General features: G+C 36.3%; 4 protein-coding genes across 4 annotated transcripts; all 4 read right to left on the bottom strand.

Annotated features, from left to right (window-relative positions):
- On the bottom strand, positions 1–933 carry LOC126794928 (uncharacterized). The gene has a single exon (XM_050521726.1). The coding sequence runs from the start codon at positions 868–870 to the stop codon at positions 199–201; it is 672 nt and encodes a 223-aa protein (XP_050377683.1). The 5' UTR covers positions 871–933; the 3' UTR covers positions 1–198.
- A 3480-nt stretch (positions 934–4413) lies between these two features.
- Positions 4414–5320, bottom strand: LOC126795276 (late embryogenesis abundant protein At1g64065-like). The gene has a single exon (XM_050522120.1). The coding sequence runs from the start codon at positions 5255–5257 to the stop codon at positions 4622–4624; it is 636 nt and encodes a 211-aa protein (XP_050378077.1). The 5' UTR covers positions 5258–5320; the 3' UTR covers positions 4414–4621.
- An 8688-nt stretch (positions 5321–14008) lies between these two features.
- On the bottom strand, positions 14009–14950 carry LOC126796357 (uncharacterized). Its single transcript, XM_050523168.1, has one exon. The coding sequence runs from the start codon at positions 14829–14831 to the stop codon at positions 14199–14201; it is 633 nt and encodes a 210-aa protein (XP_050379125.1). The 5' UTR covers positions 14832–14950; the 3' UTR covers positions 14009–14198.
- Positions 14951–18182: 3232 nt separating this feature from the next.
- LOC126796361 (uncharacterized) lies at positions 18183–19128 on the bottom strand. The gene has a single exon (XM_050523171.1). The coding sequence runs from the start codon at positions 18957–18959 to the stop codon at positions 18360–18362; it is 600 nt and encodes a 199-aa protein (XP_050379128.1). The 5' UTR covers positions 18960–19128; the 3' UTR covers positions 18183–18359.
- Positions 19129–22153: the final 3025 nt, after the last annotated feature.

Raw genomic sequence — 22153 nt, forward strand, 5'->3', positions numbered from 1 at the left:
TATTAGCTAATTAAAGCGTTTGCATACAACGACTGCTGTTATAAACTTGCATGTCTCTAGTTTTATATTGCTATGAAGCACAATAGAGAAATATATACACTGTTCTGTGCAACCTGAATTATCAATCGCCAGATATTTTTCAACCCACAAAAAAAAGAAAAAAGAAAAATCAAACTCAAACTCAACAATTAACAGTTCCTATAGTATAACTCGCCGTTTGCATTTATCTCCCTGAGTATCTCCGCTTGTAATATTGTATGTCATGGTACAATTCAGCTCAACCACAATATTCCTCTTCACCATAACAACTTTCACCTTGCCGTGAACCCTCGTGAAGCTAGTCATAGTCAACGCCCCCGCCGCAGACTCTTTGGCAAACTCCGGCTGGGCCAGGATCTTCGCCGGGAAAATATCCACCGTCACGTTCATACTCATCGTCCTCCTTGCCTTGGCCACCCCCGCCGGGCTCCTCCCCTCGCCGACCTCAGTCCCGTGGAAGTAAACCAAAGTGGTCGTGTTTTCATACTTGAACGATGCCACGTTAGGGTTCTTGATCGAGACATCCGCCATAAGAGTGATGTTACCTGTCTGTAAACTTCCGTTAGCATTCGTCAGCTGTCCGATCTTAACGCCGTTCATCGTGATCTTAGGGCCTCTCACGTGGAAGACAGTGAAGCCGAGGACGATGGCGATTACGGCGAGAATCAAGAACATGGCGGCGGCGAGGCCGCAGCACTGGACATATTTTCTTTGGCTGACCTTTATGTGGAGGGAACTGACGTCGTCTTCCAAATCATGGCTGCGAACGTTATATCTCGATGTTGGGGCTAAGGGCTTTACTTGCTCCGACGGGCTGAAGGGACTAGCCATGGTACAGTAATGGGAGCTCTGAGTTGCCGTTTGAGATATATAATTGGATCCCAAATCCTTCAAAGTGTTTTTTTCTGGTCGTTGAAAGTGAAATGATGAAGAAATTTTGGAGTCAGATTGGTGTGTCTAAGTTTCTTCTCGAACGCGTTGGCATTAGTTGCACGGCTTGACTTTTGACTTTTCTGTTCGTTTTTATATGAAGTGATCATACCCCTAAGTCTGGAAAATGATACAAACTCATTGTAAGATAGTTTAATATATTGTATCAGAAGCTTCTGATTATGAGTTTGTGGAATACGTTATGCATTGTTGAATTCTATTAGAGGGTATCAAGGGAAACTGCCAAGCTGAAAGAATGATGGACCTAGAGCAAAAATAGAAAATTGTATGAATGGGGCGGCATGCATTTTTAAACCTAATAGGCAGAAGAATGATGATGATGATCAAAATACATTTGTACTCAATATAAAAATACAAGAACAAGATCGTCTCTAAAAATAAGCATAGCCGACAGTGAAGTTTAGAAAGAGATGCAAGAGCAAGAATAAGGATTCTAAAAATTACATATATAGAGATTTTACATAAACCAACGATTACATCGAGATTAAGAGAATTACGCTCACAAACTAATTATATGGCGAAGAACCCTTATATAATGCAATGAAACAACAAAGGATGCCACGGGTTTCTCGTATCACAGGGTTCCTTAATCGTGTTTTGCACATGTTTGAAGTCACACTTGGGCTACCTATGGCTTGGATCTCTACTCTCAACAGTAGAGTTTGCTTCTTCTTTTTTCCTTTTGCTTTTGGTTTTGTACATTCATTTATCGGTTCTTATTCTCTTTTTATTTATTTTTTTTTTGTCTTTTCTTGTAAGACTTTGTTTTGTTTATTTTTTAATAATATTTAGAACCTGAGGTTAAACCTCCCACCTCCCAATTAGGCTGGGTTCTAAACCCTTAAAAAAAAAGTGAGCCAAAAGTGAAATGGTTACGCGTGCTTTATTCGAACGTACTTGTGATCTACATAGCACGGAAATTTGGTTGGACGACCGATTCCCGCTTCGGAAGCGGAAGCGAGAGCGGGAGCGGGAGCGGAAGCGCGATTCCGGAAAATGTGGGTTTGGGAGCGCAGAGGAAGCGTTGGCTTCCAAAATGGAAGCGCGGCGGAAGCGTTGACTTCCGAATTGGAAGCGCGATGGAAGCGTTGACTTACAAATTGGAAGCGCGATTCCTACCCTACTTCTATTTCATCAATCAATGTTTTGAGTATCTTCTTATCGTCTCATCTTCTTTCAGTTTCGTTAAGCGGTTAAAGATGAATAACATCAATCGATCTAATATGTGTCAGAAAGAAGGGGGAGAGATATCAAGAAAATCTAGATGAGAGAGACTTAGAGAGAAGAGGGAGAGTTAGGGAGAGATATGAAGAAAAATCCAGATGAGAGAGAGAGACAGAGAGAAGACGAACCCTTTTTTTATCAATTTCAACTAGTGATGTCTCTTTGACTTGCACGTGCCCAACACCTTCACACTATGCTGAACATTATTTTGTTTGAATTTTAAAATGAAGCTTTAATATTGCTATAATCAAAGATAATCATGGTTTAGAAAAAAAATATTAATAGTTATCCAGTTATTTTAAATAATTAAAAAATTAAATATAAAAATAGTATAATATATATATTATTCCGACGCTTCCAAAACCCATCCGCTTTCTTAATTTAAAAAAAAAAACGCTTCGCTTCCACGTACTCGCACCCGATTCCATGCAGCATAGCTTGTGATGCTAATGATATTGAACTATTGAAGAGAGTGATGTAACAGCATCTCGTATCTCATTAGGGTTTACTATCTCATGTGTACTACCTCTAACATGAGTTCTTTTTATCTATCATTGTTGGGAGGAAAACAAAATTGGTCCCCCACTCATCCAATTGGACCTTAATTTTATCATTTAGATTTCAGCTGGATAATACTTCCTAGCTATCTTTGTTTCACATAATTGAAAGAAATAGTGATCGATGCATGGAGAAACAATAAAGTTACTCAAAATTTACACAAATAAGTTTTGATACGCGGATGAAGATTGACACAGTTTGTGTCAAATTGCTTTGATTAAACCCAATTGAATATATAAGCGATGATTACATGTAGTTATAAATTTTAGGTGGAGATGAGAGAGTGAAAGACATCTTTGTCCCATTGAAACCGATCATATGATTTCTTATCATTCCTACTCTTTCCTACACATGATTGATCCAACTACCATTTGCGCAAACATACTTTCTAAGTTTCTGATGCCAATGTTATTCATGCAGTAAGTTTTTCCCAATGCCTATATCAAGGATTTTTAGATAATTTTTTTTCGTGCCAGATCTTGAAATGTGAACTGAATTTTATCAAAACCGGTCTGATTTGATTCCAAATCGAACGAAGAACAAAATTAGGCACGAGACATTAGGAGGCCCAAACAGATTTGGCCCAGTTAGTAAGGCTTTCTTTCCTAAAATGATTAATAATCACAGGCTGGATCAGCACGTGGACACTAGTACATTTTGACAACCCAAAACCGACCAAGAAAAGCGATATCCTCCCGACCTGGAAACCAATCATGTAGCAACAACGTTAAATTAGGGAGAAAGCAAATATAGAAATAAGCAACGTACAGCCAGCAACACAGTTCATGAATCATTATATCACCTCACATTACAAATTTTTAACTGTCAAAGAAACCTATGATTATCATTCATCAATGTCCAGGCATAAATGTTAATATTCTTGTTGATTCGATAGGTAACCCTTCTATTAAATTGTGACATGGGGTTGTGGACTTTTGGGTATCCTAGATTGAATTGTTTTTTTTTTTTTTCAATTCGGTGATGCCACTGGTCTCATTCCGAAGCAATAGACAAACTATATGAACACAGATTACATACGTAGAACCAGCTCATTGGTGTGAGGAATGGCACCTTTCTTAAGCAAAAAGACATACATTTTAATCTGGACAGATGAAAGGGACAATATAGTTCGTTTCAGTTTTATTTGTTTGGAACTTTGGCAAATGGTCACCGAAATTTTGGCACTTAATTGTTTATCGGTAGCGCATTATAGTGGAGCGAAAAGCTTGCAAACGGAAAGCTTGCGAATGGCAACATATTTGTGCAATCATCTCCGCCTCGACACTATTAATTGTTTCTGCATCGAATTTGTTCCTTTGATTGGCCGGCCTCTTCTTCTTGTCTAACGTGAGATATCAGCTTCAGGAGTTCAGGTTATGGTTTAGATCGATGTGAGATAGAACTGAGGGAAACGGTGGAAGAGATATAATTTAGGATAGAATTGTAGAGACAGTTAAAAGAGCCAAAGAGGTAGTAAAGATAGAGATGATTTCTTTGCGCTCAGCGGTGGAAGAGGTTAGAGGTGGCAAGGATAGAGATGAAACTATTTTATTTTGTCCAATTTTATGGAGGGAAATATGAACTAACTTCAGACTATATCAAGTCTCATTTTGTGTAATTGAGACCTCGTACGTACATGCATATTCGTATATTCAAAAACTGAAACAATTTAAGTGAAAGTGTAAAACATAACTATAACCAAAGTTTTCTAGCTAGCTAGGTACTACTAAGATTTTACAAACAAATCAATGATTGAAAGAATAGCTAGAAACTAGATCTCACATTATACAGAACCAAATATCCAGCATCATGTTACACAATAATCAAATAAAAACACTCTAGCCAGCTATTATCTGCACCTCAAATCCTTGATCGTCTTACTCTTCAAAACAAGCGTCATGGTGCAATCCATCTTGCCCGTCTTCCTCCTGTTTATAATTTTCCACAAAGTCACTTTACCACTCACTTTGCCGGCGACGGCCAGCTTCAACATCCCGGAATTTATATCACCAGCCAAAGTATTAGCCCCCTCCGGCAGCCTGTTGGACCTTAAATCAACCGGCCCAAAACTCAGGCTCTCCGTCTTCTTCAGTTTGGCTTGCCCCTTCGCTACTTTCGTGCTCCCAACTTTGCTTCCTCCGTACAAGAAACTCACCGTGGTCGGCACAAACTCATAGTCGCCGAAGTTCGGGTTCTTCACAGACATATGCGCAGACAAAGATGTGTTAAACGTAGGCGGCGAAGACGTGTACTTGAGACTCTTCACGACGACGGATCTCAACCTGATCTCCGGCGACTTGACTCGGAGAACGAGCAGCGCGAAAACCAAGATGGCGATGCTGAAGAGGACGATCCCGGTGAATACATAGACAAAGCACTTATTGGTTCTCTCTCGGCGTATGGCTTTGAAGGTGGGATCGTCGTCGCTTCTGCGGTGTAGCTTCCCGGGCGCTATGGGCCAGACCTGGCTCTCTTGATCTGCCATTGTTGGAGAGATATTGCTGCGCTAGAAAACTTGAAAATAGAATTTGCTTTGGTTAAAAGATGTTTGAGGGAAGTTGGGAGTGAAAGGGGTTTAAATATATTGAGTGTAGGGATTAGTGGCCGGGTCAGATTTTTGAAAGCTTTGGCGATAAGTATGGGTCAGTTGCGGGCAACGTCCCTGTCGGCTCTTTACTGGGGATTAAATACTAAACAGACGTACACCATGGATGGCCGTTGGCAACTGTAACTTTTAGGTTTTAAACGCGCAGGTTTATATTGAGCTGGTCAATAATGGTCAAACATTCTGTAGAAAAAGTGGGGCGCCACAGGTCCCTATAAGCAACAACCGTAGGCAAAATTCTCAGCCCTCCTTGAGAGAGGCCCTCATCAGGTGGAAATCACCTAACTCTAGTAAACTTCGATGGTTCTGTCAAAAATGGACTTGCTGCAGGTGGCTTCATTATTCGAGACTACCTTGGAAGACCCCTTGCAGCTAGATCAAAAAATCTTCTGGAAACACAACTGTTCCAATTGCAGAAGCAATGGCGTTGAGGGACAGCTTGTTATGCGCAAAGGAGAAAGGATTTGAAAATGTGGAGGTGGAGGGTGATTCTAGACTATCATTGAGGCTGTGAGTGGTAGAATCAAACCTCCATGGAGGCTAGAAAAGATCATAATAGACATTAAGGAGATTGCTACCCACTTTTCTTATATCAGTTTCAAACATGTATCTAGGGAAGCTAAATGTTGCGGACGCTTTAGCTAACTTAGGGCATAGAGTAGGAAATACTCAATGGAATGATGGAGTTCCGAATGCTGCGGTCAGTGCCGTTGTATTTGATGTTGTAACCATTGGATGCCCTCGGGGCATGTCTATTTAAGTACTCTTTTTTTGATAAAAAAACAGTCGGGTAATATTTTCAACAGAGAACCCCAATACAATAATTTATTACTAGTAACTAAATCAAAAGGTTAACTAGACAATTGATCATTGTAGTACCGGCTTTCCTCTAGAGGCAACGCATTTCGAGCTAATTGATAAGTAATGACATTATAGTGTTTTTAACATGCTTCTAAGAAATAAGCTCAAAAATTAACAAAGTCTCATGAAATGCATTCAGAACACCACCAATGTCGTTGAAGTCTCAATCATTACAATTCAACTCATCCAAAACATATAAAGCATCACTCCTAATAGCAATTCTCCTCAATCCCAAGGTTTACAAAACTCCACACCATGCCATAAAGCCAAAGCCTCATAAGCTTTTAGGAGAAGGAGATATGGAAGAGGAATTGAAAATTTAAAAAACACCCAACAAATTAAATTATGAGCTTAAAACTATAGTTTTAACTCTCACTCTACCATTTTGTTTATCGACAACCCCATTAAAGAACAAAAGGGGACTTGAAACATTACTAACCCGTAGTAAAACATCATGCCTTCCATCAAAAGTTGCAGTCATGATGGAGGGTTGAATATGAGTTTAGACCCGATACAACTCTTCATGCCAATCAATACAGTGTTGAACGAGCACATGGGGCTCCAACTGATGCTTCCTATGAACCATATCATTCATGTGTTTGTGGATTTGGAAATATGTCATTCTACTTAACATTCTAATCATGGTTAAAATATAAATCCATTATAATTGATTATCTTAATTTCTAGTTATAAGCTTGAATCAATATTTTCCTTTTTTTATAAATAAAATATTAACACTAACAAGTAACAACTTTGATGGGATCAAACCTTCAATTTTTTTTTTCAGGTGATAGTTCTAAGACTTGATTTCATGGCCTCCTGATGTTTTTTTTTTTTGGATCGAACCTTCACTCTTATTTGAGGTCAAAGTGCTTATTATTTACCTATAAAACGAGAAACCATTAGTATCATATATTCACACACACCCAACAATCAAATATATATACACGGATCAGAATATGGTTAGAGTACTGGGGATCATGGTTAGAGTGGTTAATGTGTAATCAATTAATTATGATAGATTTATGTTCTAATTTTTTGATTTAATTCTTAATCATGGTTAGAGTGATTAAAGAAAAAAGACATGTGTCAAGATAATTAGATATATGTGGATAAAAGTGGGAAATTAAAGGTGGGGAGCAAATTTAGGAACAAGTAAGAGTGTGGTATATGAGTTGAAATCTTTGACGAGGAATATTTTTTACTAATTTCCTTACTCATTGGGGTCTTTTATTTATACTAGCCGAAGACAAATTAACTACCGAGTTGTTACCAATTGGTCGGTACGTAGTAGCAACGTACAAAAATGGTACTAAATTTATGAATTTGATTGTCATATTCGATATCTCCCCATCAATAATAATTATTTAAAACACCCTCGGACTCTTAAAAATAAAAAATAAAAATCTTTAATTTCATGACTCATATTTTTAAATAAGAACATCCAAACATTCTTTCCCACATAAGGTCATTTTCTAATAAAAATGTTTTCATCTTCAACATTAAAGTTGAATGAAATTACATACTAATACTAAAGTTCTAAAAACACCCAAATATTATCTCCTCCCTATTTAGGTCTCTGGTAAGGTCTCCAACAATTTCTGCCGGCTCCGATGTGGTTCTGGCAGACTCTGACGAGGTACCAGCAACTTCCTACCGGCTCCGACGAGGCATTTGGTGACTTCGGTAAACTTTTTGGTGATGTCAGAAAAGATATTGTCACAAGCACAAAAAAGTACTACATTCAACATTAAAAACTAATACGATGAGATTTTCGGCAACCTCCGACGAGGTCTCGAAAGCTACTACTGAGCCGCATATAAGCTATTACCGAGCCAAACAAAAACTACTATGAACATCTACCAAAGCTACTATTAATGAGAAAAACTACTATCAATGAGAAACAAAGCTACAACCGTGCAAAGGAAAAGATACTACCATTGCCATCTAAAACTACTAGCATACAAAGTTATAGCTACTATCACCATCATCACTATTGTTGTCAAACAAAGTTACTACCAATCACAAAAAAAATGTACTACCAACAACAACAAAAGATTTGTCACAAGCAAAAAAAGATACTTAAGTGACATTCTCAAGGATAGGTTGAAATTGTACTATCTCAATGTTAAAAAAAAATCTGTCAATGAATTAGAAAGATACTACTAGAGACTAAATAGATATCCCAGTTTGAAAAACATACTAACATAACCATGGAAAAATATTATCCGTGTGTCAAAAAAAATCTACTAACCTACATAAAAATAAATACTATCATTGTATCACATGCCTCTAGATTAAAAACCAGAGGTAGTAGAGCAGCTTCGTGCTTGAAAAAGAAAAAAGAAAAGAGTGAGGCATCGGCGATCCTGGGCTTTGACATCGACACCATACTAGGCGACTTCGCAACTTTGATCCAGCCTTGGAGGGTGCCAACGTGGAGAGGAGTGCAGTTATCGTAGTCTCTAGCCTGAACAAGGTTGCCATCCTCTTGTAGAAACTACCGATGGCGGTGGCGTCGTTATGGTGAGACTGTTCCCCTCCGATCCATCCTTCGTTCAACACGACTAGCACTCCAACACGGCGAAGGAGATATGTTGAGGCGTGGCGGAGGCGAGTCTCAACAAAATTTTAAGCAGAAGCCCGACGGCGTTGCATGCAAAGGCTTGGTCAAGAGGAAGGAATCGACGACATTGAAGCGGAGGAGATTTGGTGAGGCGCGGCGGAGACAAGGTCTTGAGATTTAGAGAAAATGATTTGATATCAATGGTGTAGGAGATAGAGAAGAGAAGGAGTAAGTTTATTTCTTTGTTGCCAAGGGTAATATGGGCACACTAGATAATTATTCTGATGAAATATGGGTCTTATTTGAGTAAATAAATCAGAGTGTCTTTATATGAGAGAGAGTGGTGGAAAATGTATTCTAATGGTATTTTTTTTATTATTTAAAGCCTTGGAGGATTATGGAAACCCTATAATGACTATTGCAAACTTCTCCATCAAGTAATTGTTGATATTTACACTGGCGTAACTATGGTTTAAAATATTTCCGATATTTTTGATATCTCTTTTGAAATCTCATTTTTTTTCTTTAAATTACTGATATATCTTTCGGCGATATATCTTTTATTTTTTAAGAATTAAAATAATTTTTTTATTATGAAGTACATACCATATATTATAGTTGCCCCAATGGAGCTATTAAAAAAATTTATAACAAAAGTTAAAACTTCTTTTAAACTATTAAGAACATACATTGTTGTTTAATACTCATATGTGAAGATCAATACTCATCCCTGATCGTGTGTGAGGTTACATAGCATATGAGATGGAGTTGACATCTATTTATCAGTTTATTTGAAAAATAAATAAATCATTTTATGAAGAAAGTTCTTCGGAAATTATTTTGTGAGGCACAACGAACTTTATTTAGAAAACCATTTGTGAATAAAGTTCATGGCGAACTTTCTTCAGAAAATATTTTTTGAGGAATGTACGATGTGAACTTTTTTTCAGAAAACAATACTTGAAGAAAGTTCGATGTGAACTTTCTTTAGAGTCCAGACTTTAATACTCATATGTGAAGATTAATATTCATCCGTGATGGTGTGTAGGGTGACATAACATATGAAATTAACATTGTTATGAGTTTATTTGTAAATTCAACAAATATTTTTTTTTAAGTTGAATTTTTTTTTCTTTAATATCCTCAATATATCTAATAAACTTTTTTTTTAAGTCTGATATATATGTCGATACCGATATTTTAAACCTTAAGCGTAACATTTTATATGAAACAATTCTTTCGGTATTTCCTATGTAGTAAATAGTTGAGTTACTAATAATTAATGAAACGTAAGTATGCAAACCCGAATATTAGTTGGCAAATTAAAGTGCTTACGCACACTTAGTTTGAGGCCTTGGGCCAACTAAATTCTTGGGTACTTGTAGTCTGGGCCAACTACAAGCCCAAAGTTTGACTGTTTGAATTGTTTATTGTTTTATTTTTATTTTTCTGTGAAGTTTAAAGTTTAAACCTGTTTAGTCCTTGATGCATGTGAGGCGCAGTAGCTGAAATAAAAATACTGGACGTTACATAGAACTGTGTTCAATTTAAGAACCAAATTGTTCGTGACGGTGCGCACTGGAAAGTTGTTGTTTTCAAAGAATAATAATAATAAAACATTAACAAACAACCCCTTAAGCCCTTCTGCCGTCGCACTTTCTTATTCAAGCGTTGAGAAAATTTTATGTGTCAAACGCACCACGTGGATGGTACCCCACTAATTAAATTATGCCACGTATCACTTTTTTTTCTTTTTTAGAAAAGAAAAAATTTATTTCATTAAAATAAAATTAAAACAAATGAACACTCGGTGGTGGAATAAAATTTCACACTCCATTCGACTAACACAGCTAGTCACATGGCTATCGTAAAATGTAATAGACATGAGACAAGAATGTCCAATCCAGAATCAATCAAAACTGATTCTAGAAATAGTCAATAACCTACTCGCTGCTAATCTCAAGAAGAAAACCGCTCCAGTAACATCGCATACCAAAATCTCCGACATATTTGCATCACATAGCACTTTTTTTCTACCTCAATATTGCTGAAACCCAAAACAAAAAATTAGAAAGCTCATCTCTTCCTTCTTCACCTCGTTTCAAAGATCTCTAACCTCTTAATTCTCTCTCTGAGTATAGATTTCTCTCTTTTAGCATTGCTAAATTTCAAGAACCCAAAACGTATGGTGTTAAAAAAATTTAATCCATAACAAGAATACAATTAATTTGAATTTTACTTATTTTTCAGAACTTAGAGTTGAGAAGTACACACCAGACCAACAAATTGAACCAATAAAAGGATGTAAATGTCCTCAAACATAACATAGAAAATCCAGAATTGGGATGCAATCTTTTCAATTGAGAATTGAGAAGCCGGAGAAGTACAAACGTACGGGAAGTTGAACCATTTGGGTTTGGTGGAGCTCATGTTGGAAAATTGTTTTAGATAACCATTTTAAAACCAAATTTTAATTGATTAATTAAAATAAGTTAAACTTATAATTAGTCAAATATGAAAATAGATATGAGTTCTCCATAATAAGGGATACAAGATCATATATTTATTTGTATAATTTAGTTAGTGGGTGAATGAGAAATTGTCATCCAAAATGACTACTTGGAATGGGGAAAGTTTGTTTGTCTCACATTAGAAAAGAGAAGTGGTTGAAAGCTTTTATATAGAATCCATTGGTTATAGATTGTAAAATATGTAAGCCCCCTTATACCATCTCGCTCACGCGCAAAGGAGGTGCAAATCTCGTTTCACAAGGAAAACTCGTATATGCCAGTGCGACTTGCAGACACAAATGCAACACCAATTTGGGGGTTGGAATGTAAATTTCTTTTACACTTCTGAAAAACTCTTTTTTTTTTTTTGACGTTTCACCTTATTTGGAAACTGTTCAAATTCTACAGTAATGTTATTGTGTGTTATGAAGAAGATTCTAACAGATTGGATTCATTGCTTTGTAACATATGTAACCTATGTATGTTACATTGCCTTTTGATTTCCAATAAAAACCGTCTTATTCATTCTATAAGTCTGAAAATTATTTAAACACAATAAGCTCTTCTCTTTTTAAAAGCTCTTAGCTTTTTTTTTTTGTGATAGAAAGAGGTATTTTGTGGTTCGTTGAGAGTTCTAACCAGCAGTGTAGCTTCTAAAATTGTTTAGTCGTTTTATCTTAGGGGACAAGTGTGAAGCATCTTTGCATCGGTAAATGAGGTGTAAACGTCTCTAGGACAGTGTGTGATACAGACGTCTCGATTACTTCATTCAATCTGTACTCGTTTGGTATTTGGTTGAGTTTATTATTGATTTTCTATCATGTTCTTCATTTTTTTTATTTCCAGTTTTAAGACATTTTTCCTATGTGGGGCCTGAAGACAAACATAGTAGAAGACAACCCCCAATGCTTCACGGTGGTACACCGTTGCATACCCAAGCGGAAAAGTCAGTCTCGAAACCGGGCATCAGGGTATCCCAACGGCCGAAGGTAATACCTCCGGCGTGAGACTAATCCATAACGGGGCTCATGTGAAATGGTTCCAACCCGGAATTTCACCGGGTGTTATGGCCACAGTAATGTTCTCAATGCCCCAACTCAGACCCACATTGTGGCCCAGTTAGAAACAAAGAGGTGTGTAATGCATTCAACGATCGAACCTCTAACCAATGTCACGTTTAAGCCCTAGTTAAAGAATTGCCGCGGTCAGAAATCATTACACCACACTCCATAGTAATCATGTTCTTCATTATTATAATTTCAGATTTATTTTCGGTTTGATAATTATTTATAATTCATTTTATATTAAATGATATATGCAATATCCCTTATCTTCAACATCTCCAACTCATAGAATCTTTCTACAGTCCTACAAAAATCGACGGGCGGCAGCGAATCTAGATTGAATTAGGAAGAAGATGATCCTGACAACAGAAGTGATGGTGAAGAGTGCGCTTCAGCTCGACGGCGACGGAAGAGGAAGCTCTTACGGATTCTGACTTCATTTTCTCACCGATGATCGACATGAAAGGTTGCTACGTGGCCTACTTTGATTGGTGGAGTACCATCCACGTGTTGTCCTTGACGCACTTAAGAATTACTGTAAAGTGTTATGTTCATCAAGATTCTCTGCACATTTGGAATGCTAATGGTCTGTTTCTTGCTTATGCAATAAACAAAGACGACCAATGCCGTGCTTGTCTTCTTCTCCGGCCAACCCTCGTGGTTAATTTACATAAACCTCCACAGCTCCACTAATTTATTAACATGAGGCTTTATGTATAAAGTTATAAACCTTGCTATCGTGCTACCAGCCAAGCTTAAACTTTACGTCATGACTCATGAAGAAGATATCTAAATTGCAATATATTTATATATTTTTCTAAGACAATACAGATTCTTCGGCTTTTCTACTCTACAAAGCCAACATATACCCAAAAAATGTCCAGCAGCCCATGCCTTTCATAAAATCTTGTACAACGAATAAGATATTATTAGTCCGGCCACTGAAGACAAGGTTTTCAAATAAATGATTGACGGCAATATTAACTTATTTAAGAGCCAGAAAGTTATATATACTAACTGTTATGTTCTCTTTATTCTCTTATTTATATAATCTCACGTCTCAATTTATTATCATTATTTATTTATTTCATTTATATTTATTATAACATCCCTTTTGTTTACCTATCAATATTAACCAACACATAGACAAATTTAACAATTCACATTTTAGTGATTTTTTTTTGGTGTTTGCTTTATAACAGTAAAAAATATTTTATAAATCACTAATTCGCAAAATATGCTCCTAAATTTAAATGGACAATAACTTAGAACAACTTGTATCGGTCTTATTTAAGACAGATGTACCACAAGTTCCTAGTACAGTATTAGGTACTGACCTAAACCAAGTCGACTAAATTTTTTAGCGTTGCATATTTGAATTGGACCTATTGCTTTCAGAGGGCCAACCGGCCAACTATCTCGATCGAATAGAAAACTTTTAAAAGCTTCATTAACTTTTCTGTTAGTTTTCCACTATTGCAAGCTTACGAGTTGAACAATTTGCATTATTAGAGATATTTGGGCTTTGGCAACAGATATTTCCCATGTATATAGAGGTTATCATTATCATTAAGGCAGACTTCACATTCGAAAAGAACAGGAACAAAAAATTCTGAAGAGCAAGAGTAGGTTCATATTTGAAACAATATCACTATCAATCAGTATATTACAAAAGAACACAATTGCAAAAAATTGTGCTTTGGTAAGTATATATACTCACGTCTCACGCAGGTCGATTACATAAACAAAGAACAGCAAAAGAAAAAAAAATCGTATAAGTATAAAACAAGCTAGGGCAGTGATATCAATCTAAGACTGTTTCACTTGCATTGTAAACTCCTGACTGTCTGTTCTGACACATTAATTTGTATGGTGCAGCTCATACTCGCAGACTTCTTCTTCTTCATGATCAGCATCAACTCAACCTTTCCGGTCAATTTGGCCTGGCTGGTCAGTGTCAACACCCCACCGTTCAATTCAGTGCCGAGGGTGGAGCTGGTCGTCAATGCATCGGTGTTCAAGCTCACAACGGCGTTCACCTTCTTTGTTCCTCTCATCCCGGCCTTGCCCTTGGGTACAGTGAATGTCCCGACAGATGTACCTTGGTACATGAATGTCACGACGCCTTCGTCGAACTTGTAGGGACCCCAGTTGGTGTTCTTGACCCTAATTTGGGTGTTGAAGGTTGTGCTGAACGAAGGTGCTGCACTGGATGAGGTGAAGCCCGTGAGGGTGCTTGTGCCGAGTCTAACCTTGGGGGTCTTAACTTTCATCACGGTGAGACCAAACACAGTCATGACTGCGATCTGGAACACAATGAAAATACCAATATAAGCAAAGCACTTGATTCTCTTCTTGCGCTTGAGCTCGTCTTCGGACAAAGACTCTCCATCGCTTCTTCTGTAACCATTTGCCGGAGCCAAAGGATAAACTTGTTGGTTCTTGTCAGCCATCTCTCTCTCTTTTTTTTCTGATATGAAATGAAATATACTCTGTATGGCTCTGCTTTTCTGGATTAATTTGGTTCTCCTTGAAGTGTAGAGGAAGTGGCTTATGGTAATGATGGAATGGATGGGTACTCTAGTGTGGTATATATAGTGTATTTGGGGTTGGAGAGTATGAATAAGTTATGTGGGCGAATGAAGTTCCTGGAAAATGTGGCATTGACATGGTGGTGGGAAGCTATTTTAATTCAGACGCCAATCGCGTCCGAAGGTGAGAATTGTTGACTTCTAGATGATCGAGGACTTTGTTTGAGGACTACTCGTTTGTCCACAAATGTGTTGATTTATTTGAAGATATTAAAATATCAGAAGGTTCGGTTCTATCCGTTTGTATAGACCAAATCTCCCAACCAAATGTTAGAACGTGGTGTTGAATCCCTTCCACATTATAAAGTATGAGCTGTGCGAATATGGCAAAATTCTTCGTTAGTTTAGTTCTGTTGTCCCTGATTAGAAGCAATAAAATGTTACATGAGCAAACTTGAAGGTTTGCTTAGGACTTCATCAATCCAACAACATGTATAACATCTGAGCTTAATTAGTTTAACTATCGAGGATAAAAAGGAAATGAGAGACAAGAAAAAAGAGAAGCCAATGCTTTGCTCAGTGTTATGTGCTCAAACTGAAGATAAGTGAGTTTGGCGCAATTTTGATGTGCTAGCTCAAAGAGAAATAATCCCTGAAACTGTGTAAATTTGGGGATCTATTGGCAATCCGAAGAAGATCAAAATTCCACGACCACTTAAAATCTTTTTTTAATGGATTCATGACCACGGCCATTTAAAAGTTAAGAGAAATTTTAAATATACATCTATACTCAATATATCACATATTTAAATTCTCATTATATTATTTTTACTAAATATACCACATAAAGTACCTAAAATACTTTTAAATAAAAAAATAAAAAAAAAACCTCATAATTTCGCTACAAAGGCTACTTTTAGTATGATTAGTATATTAATATATATATATATATATATTGATATCTTATAAATATTCATGTTGTTTCTTGTTTATTCTTACAAATCATTATAAATCACAATTGTTCTTTTTAAATTCTTTAAACATGAAAATAATAATAAAAAGTGATATATATATACATATAAGAAAACTGAAAAATATGAACATTTATTTTTTAAGAATGTAAGAAGATGAAATTTAATAAAATGAAAATCATAATTTCTTTCATTGATTACCTTGTTTGAGATTCTAAAAATAGAAATGAATTATTTTTTCGGTGAAAATTAAGGAATGAATTTATTGCTTGAATTTCCTGCTAAATTTTTCAACAAAATATATGCTAATTAAATTCTCTGTAAATTTTCTTATTTTAATTATTTTCAAAAATAAAATGATATGTTTTTGATAATTTAATTTGTTTTTTTTTATTTTCTTAATTATTACACTAACTTATTTTGGTCATTTAACATACATGTAAAATCTAATTTGAATGATTGAATAATATGGGTGTGTATTAAGTGTTTTATGAGAGTGTATTTAAAACTTCTCAAAAGTTAATTACACATATCCTTTTACTCTTTGAACTTTTTTTTTTACTTCTTCTAATGAGTACCGACTAATGTCTAATGGTACCCTGAGGGATTTTCTAATAAAGACTCTCTTGTTAAAGATTAGTTGAAGACTTTTTAATTAATTATTAATTAGATTTTTTTATACGATCACATTTTTTCATCTCAACCGTTCAGATATTAGGTACATATGAGTAGATTAGATGTACTAATTTTCAGCTAATTTAGTGATCATTAAGTTATCAAAGTATGTTAAATTAATGAACGAACTAAAACTGTCAAATATAAATAATTCAAGTTCATAATGAGTAAATCACATTTATGAATGTCTTAACGATTGTCAATTTTAATAAAATTTTGCAAGGATGATTTACTCATATATATATCTAACTAAATGGTAGACATCTAAATATAAGATCAAAAATTTAATGAATCAAAGTGGTCCTCAACTAGTCCTTACTCCTTAACAAGATGATCCTCATTGGAAATATCTTAATGATACCCCTATACAAATCAATCAGCATCTGATGGGAAGTGTTTTGGTTTGAAATACAATATTGACGTCTTTTTTTCCAACGAAAATAAGAGAAAAATCAAATTAATCGACTCCTAGATATTTTTCATTTCCTGCTTTGTTTGTCCATAATCCAATGCAGGCAAGAATCCAGGTATGTTGGTGGGGGCTCAAGTCCACCCAAGAATTTGGGAAATAAGTAAACAAGTATATGTGTACATATGTTGTAGTTTTGAAGGTTGGTTTTTGAGTTTTTATATTATCAAGCTTGATTTTCCTAACAAATGCAAATCTTTGAGTCTATTTTCCCATTTACTTGCATCTTTCTTGATTTTTTTTTCAACATGTAATCTATTTTACTTTCATTAGACATTAATTTTAATTAAACACTTTGATAAATTCTAAAATCTTTTCGACAATCGATTAGATTTGTGATAATTTTGAATTGATTGCAATTTTCACATCAGTAAAGTTTACCTCTAATATATTGTAGTTAAATATTTCATGTGCTACAAATTTTAACCACTTCAGTCGTTACGGGAAAAAAATTCAAGTCCCCGAATTATAAATATTGGATCTGCCATTATTCTAATGTAATGATTGTAATCACCAGATGATGTGCATGCTTCTAGAGAAGAAAGGTTTGATCATCCAAAACTGCGCAATCAGAATTCCATTGGTTTTTTTTTTGGTTAAGTTGTAACTTGTAAGTCAAATACACCTTACTGTTCCACTCTTAGCGTCAGGGGAATTCTTCATTTAGCTTGTTCTATATAACAGTGATTAGCTTAGTTAGTTAATAAAGTTTACATAATTAACTTTGCCAATGAACCAATTTCAGTGTTGGAGACTTGGCTTGGCAGACGAAGCTTATGAGTCTTCACAATATGCCCTCTCTGTCCTAAGTGAGACTGTTACTGGGTGGTTGTTGAAGCGTCCTCATCAGTTTCTATAGCCGTTCATATAGTCTGCCCTATCTTCAACATTATTTCATTAAAGATACCATCTCTTCTATTAAACAAAACTACAAGGTTTTAATTCGACTCTTAAATCAAATCATGAGGTCCTCATCGTATAAGAGTCAATATAGACCAGTCATATGATTATAATTATTATTGTCTTTAAAGCCAATACCAAATTATCATCTAGCTATCAGTAAGAAGAGTTCTTACCCCAAAATTTACCCAGTTCAAGCTGACATTTCAGTAGCCATGTTTGAATATCAACATTCAACTGGAAAGAGAGCGAAAGAAGGCAAAAATTGGAGTTTCGAAGTTCAAACTATAATATGTATAAAATATATATATCAGCCGACAGAATTGGTAAATAAGAATTACAAGGCTACAAAAAGATTTAGAAAAATAAAAATAAATTTGCCATCGTAAAAGAGTAACTAAAAATTGGAGGCAGAACAGAGCCGTGCTCTGTTTTTCACTCGCACTCCAAATTCAGGAGTGTGTTTGTGGCCACACTAAACACCATAGAACACTCCATGTCCGCCGCCTTCCTCTTCTTCATGATACCCATCAACTCCACTTTTCCGTTCACCCTGGCCGTGCTGGACAGCATCAACACCCCACTTCCCAGCTCAGTTCCGAGCATTGTGTTCGGCGGCAACGATGCCGAGTTCACTCTCACCATCACATCCATTTTCTTGGTCGACCTGATCCTTGCTTTGCCTTCAGAGATGTAAGCTGTTCCAACGGGAAGACCTGCGTACATGAACGTGATTACGCCGGCCTCGAACTTGTACGGCCCCCAGTTGGTGTTCCTGACCCGGACTTGGGTTGTGAAGCTCACGTCGAATGAGGGGGCTGCGGCATTGGCGGTGAGGGACTGGACGTAGATGTTACCTAGTCGGATTTTGGGGGTCTTGACTTTCATGACGGTGAGTGCGAAAACAGTCATCACTACGATCTGAAACACTATGAAGATTCCGATGTATTTGTACATCTTGATCCTCTTCTGGCGCTTGCGCTCCTCATCGGCGTGGAAGGGGTGTGTCCCTACATCGTGTGCTTTCTCAGACATTTTGGTGAAGAATGAAACTGAAACCCTCTTTCTTTTCTCAGAAAATGAAAACTTTAGACCTGAAAATCTCTCTCTTTTGGATGAAGAAAGCTGTGTTTGTTTTGGTGGTGATGGTAGTGGGAGTGTATGTATCTTTATATATAGTGGGTTTCGGAAGACCGTACAGTTCGTCTACATGGGTCACTAACTTGCTTCCCGGAAAGAAATGATAGAGCTTCTGTTAAACGCGATTGATGTAGTTGGTACTTGGTACATGGTATGGCCTAAATTTCTTGACTTCTAGATGGTGGCACTCTATTAGCTTTGTGTTGTATAATTGTTAACTAGTATGAGTGGTTTACGACTTGACGTCAGAAGATATAGAGAAAGGAAGACTCTGTTCGAGGGCGGCTTAGAGTTTAGTTACGGAAGAACCATGGGTTGAATGTGAAAAACGAGTAGAGTCCAATATGTGATGCCTTTAGTTGGCTTCATGCAGAAGATGCTTACCCAGCAAGTGGCAATTGGTCCTAATAATAAGCATCCTTTCTCGTTTCCTCTTCGTTATTAGGATACTTAACGTGACGCATGTTACTAGAAGAAGTGTATTTTGTTTTCTGGATAAGAGGTATAAGAATATTTTTTTTTAGTGGCAAGTTAGTTTAGGTACTTCATTAATGATACAAATTATCATTTACATGAGCATAATATTGAGGAACTTATACAGGGCACCAAGTGGAAGTGAGCCGGTATTACTGACCAATCAGACTTATTCGTTTAATTGAGCAGTCAAATGGCCCTATCACCGAAGCTAACTCTGTTACAACAAAATTAAACTAATAAAAAAAGGAAAAGAGGCCAAGCAAGACCCGACTTGATGGAGCAAGACTGGTGAGTGGTGAGTGATGGAGAAGAGGCAGCAAATCGACCTGAGTTTTCTAGTAGATCGACGTCGATCAGGGTTTTCCTTTTTTTCAAATAACTTGGAAGCCAGCCAAAACGAAGGTTGGAGTCTCGGACCGGTTTTCTTCCTTTAACGAACTGGGTAATTGGCATGTTGCGTGCAGATTGCCATTGATATAGCTAATCGCCTTGTAGAAGTCCATGATTCCAGTTCCCTTATATATATAAAAAAAAACACAGATTCTAACCAAACAACCGCTCTCCACCGCCGCCCTCATAAGTGAGTCATAACCAAGGCCGGTCCTGAGTTTTCCGGGCTCGAAGCGACGAGAAAAATTGGGGCCCCTTGTTAAAAAAAAATTGAAACAATAATTCTTTTGAAACAACAAAACATAACAATAAAAATTTCAATAATAATAAAATGCTATAATGTTTGAAACAAAAATATAAAAGTTACAAATATCAGTACTTTTTACTCAAAAACACTTATGCTTCAATGTCTTAGTCTAAATACCAAAACACTTATGATGTTGTATATATTAATAAGAAATACCTACAAAAACGCAGAGCATAACCAAAATTCTTTCAACACACAAAAACATCTTTCATAGACGTCATGAGGAACTTCATAGCTGATGACTTTTTGAAAACTTATTTCCATACACAAATCTTAATAGTGAATAAGTTAGTTTCAAAAGCCACATCAAATAACTAAACTACACCTACACGTATCATAACTTAAGATCAATTGTAAAAACAAAAAACAAACCCAAAAGATGGCCATATAATAGATGCACATGATTATGATCCTTTCATATATCTTTATAAACAAAAAGGTTAATCACAGGAACCATCCAAATTGCGAAAGATCGAATTCAAGAATGGCGATGGTAGTAACGACCTTGCTAATTCTGAGCTCCGAGTGAGTATGATATTGCTTGTAAGTTACAAAACTTGAGAATGTAGCAGGCATGTGTATACTACATGCAAATATATAGATACTGTGAATTCCCAAACCCAATAAAACTTCCAATCAAACAGACGGCATTTCACATTAGATCCATCAACATAAAATTGATCAATCTTTGTCCTTCACTCAACCATGTTTAGCAGAAACTTTATAATAACACAGCTCTACCCCAATGTAGAATAAGTTTCACCAACTGCTTGGTTTCAATCAAAGAAATGTCAAAAAACCCAATTTGGGAGATTCATATGACCAATCTTATTCTATAGAAACTAAATTGATTTACTCATCTCCGTTTTAATACTAAAATAACAATAAAAAGGCATCAAATTCATCAAGCAACACACCCAAAGCTACTCAAATTGAAACACTTACACTCAATCAAAATCTAATCGCTTTGTTATCTATTAACCTATACAATTCCTAATTTGAAGTAGATGAAGAATTGAGGTCAAATTTCATCAACAAAAATGAAATCCCAAACTACGCAAAAGCTAATACAACCATAGCAGAAGATGTAGAGGCCTCCATCAATTCATGGCTATGACAACTCACGAAAAACCATTCAAATATACTTAAAGATGACAAAGATTCAAAGAAGAAGGTGACATGTGATAATAAAAGCCGGATGAGAATTGGAGACAGAGAGTTTGGCGGTTACAGCGACAATTTCGGAGGAACAAACATCAGTGCAAAGGAAAACACACCGAGGAAAGAGTCGCGCAAAAGATCGAAAGTTAGCGGGTGAAGAACCCATATTTGTGTCGAAATTTTGGGATGGGGAGCGAAGTAGTGGAGAATTCAGCCGCATGTCTATCACCACCAACTCTTAATCAATGTAAAACTGATATAAGGGCAAAAATGTAATTTTTGGGGGTACAATTAGGCCGATGGTGGTGGTCATGGTGATGACTTATGGGTTATTAGGTCTGAATGGATGAGATTGATTCATGTATAATCACATATCACAGATTTTAAGATCGGGTGATTCGATTAGAATGGATACAGGTATCATACATTCATTTGTCATACCCCTGATAAGATTGAATTTCATTGCTCTTCTGACTTTTGAGTATGAACTAATCACAGACTAACTAACGTTTGACTGCAACCATTAGAACACGTGCCGTGCACATGACTAGTGCACTAGTACCTTGGTGCCTGGAATAAGCTCTCATAATATTGACATGAGCATCATATTAAGGGTATAATAGGTAGAGTAGGTTGTTGTAGTTGGTATAAAAACATTCCACAATGTAAGATGAATTTTCAAGTCAGTAAAAATCACATCCCATTGCTTTCTACGTTTTTCTTTCTATCTCTTTGTCTCCTTCTACATCAATAG

This window comes from Argentina anserina, chromosome 5 (genome assembly GCF_933775445.1).
Source record: "Argentina anserina chromosome 5, drPotAnse1.1, whole genome shotgun sequence".
Classification (NCBI taxonomy): Eukaryota; Viridiplantae; Streptophyta; class Magnoliopsida; order Rosales; family Rosaceae; genus Argentina; species Argentina anserina.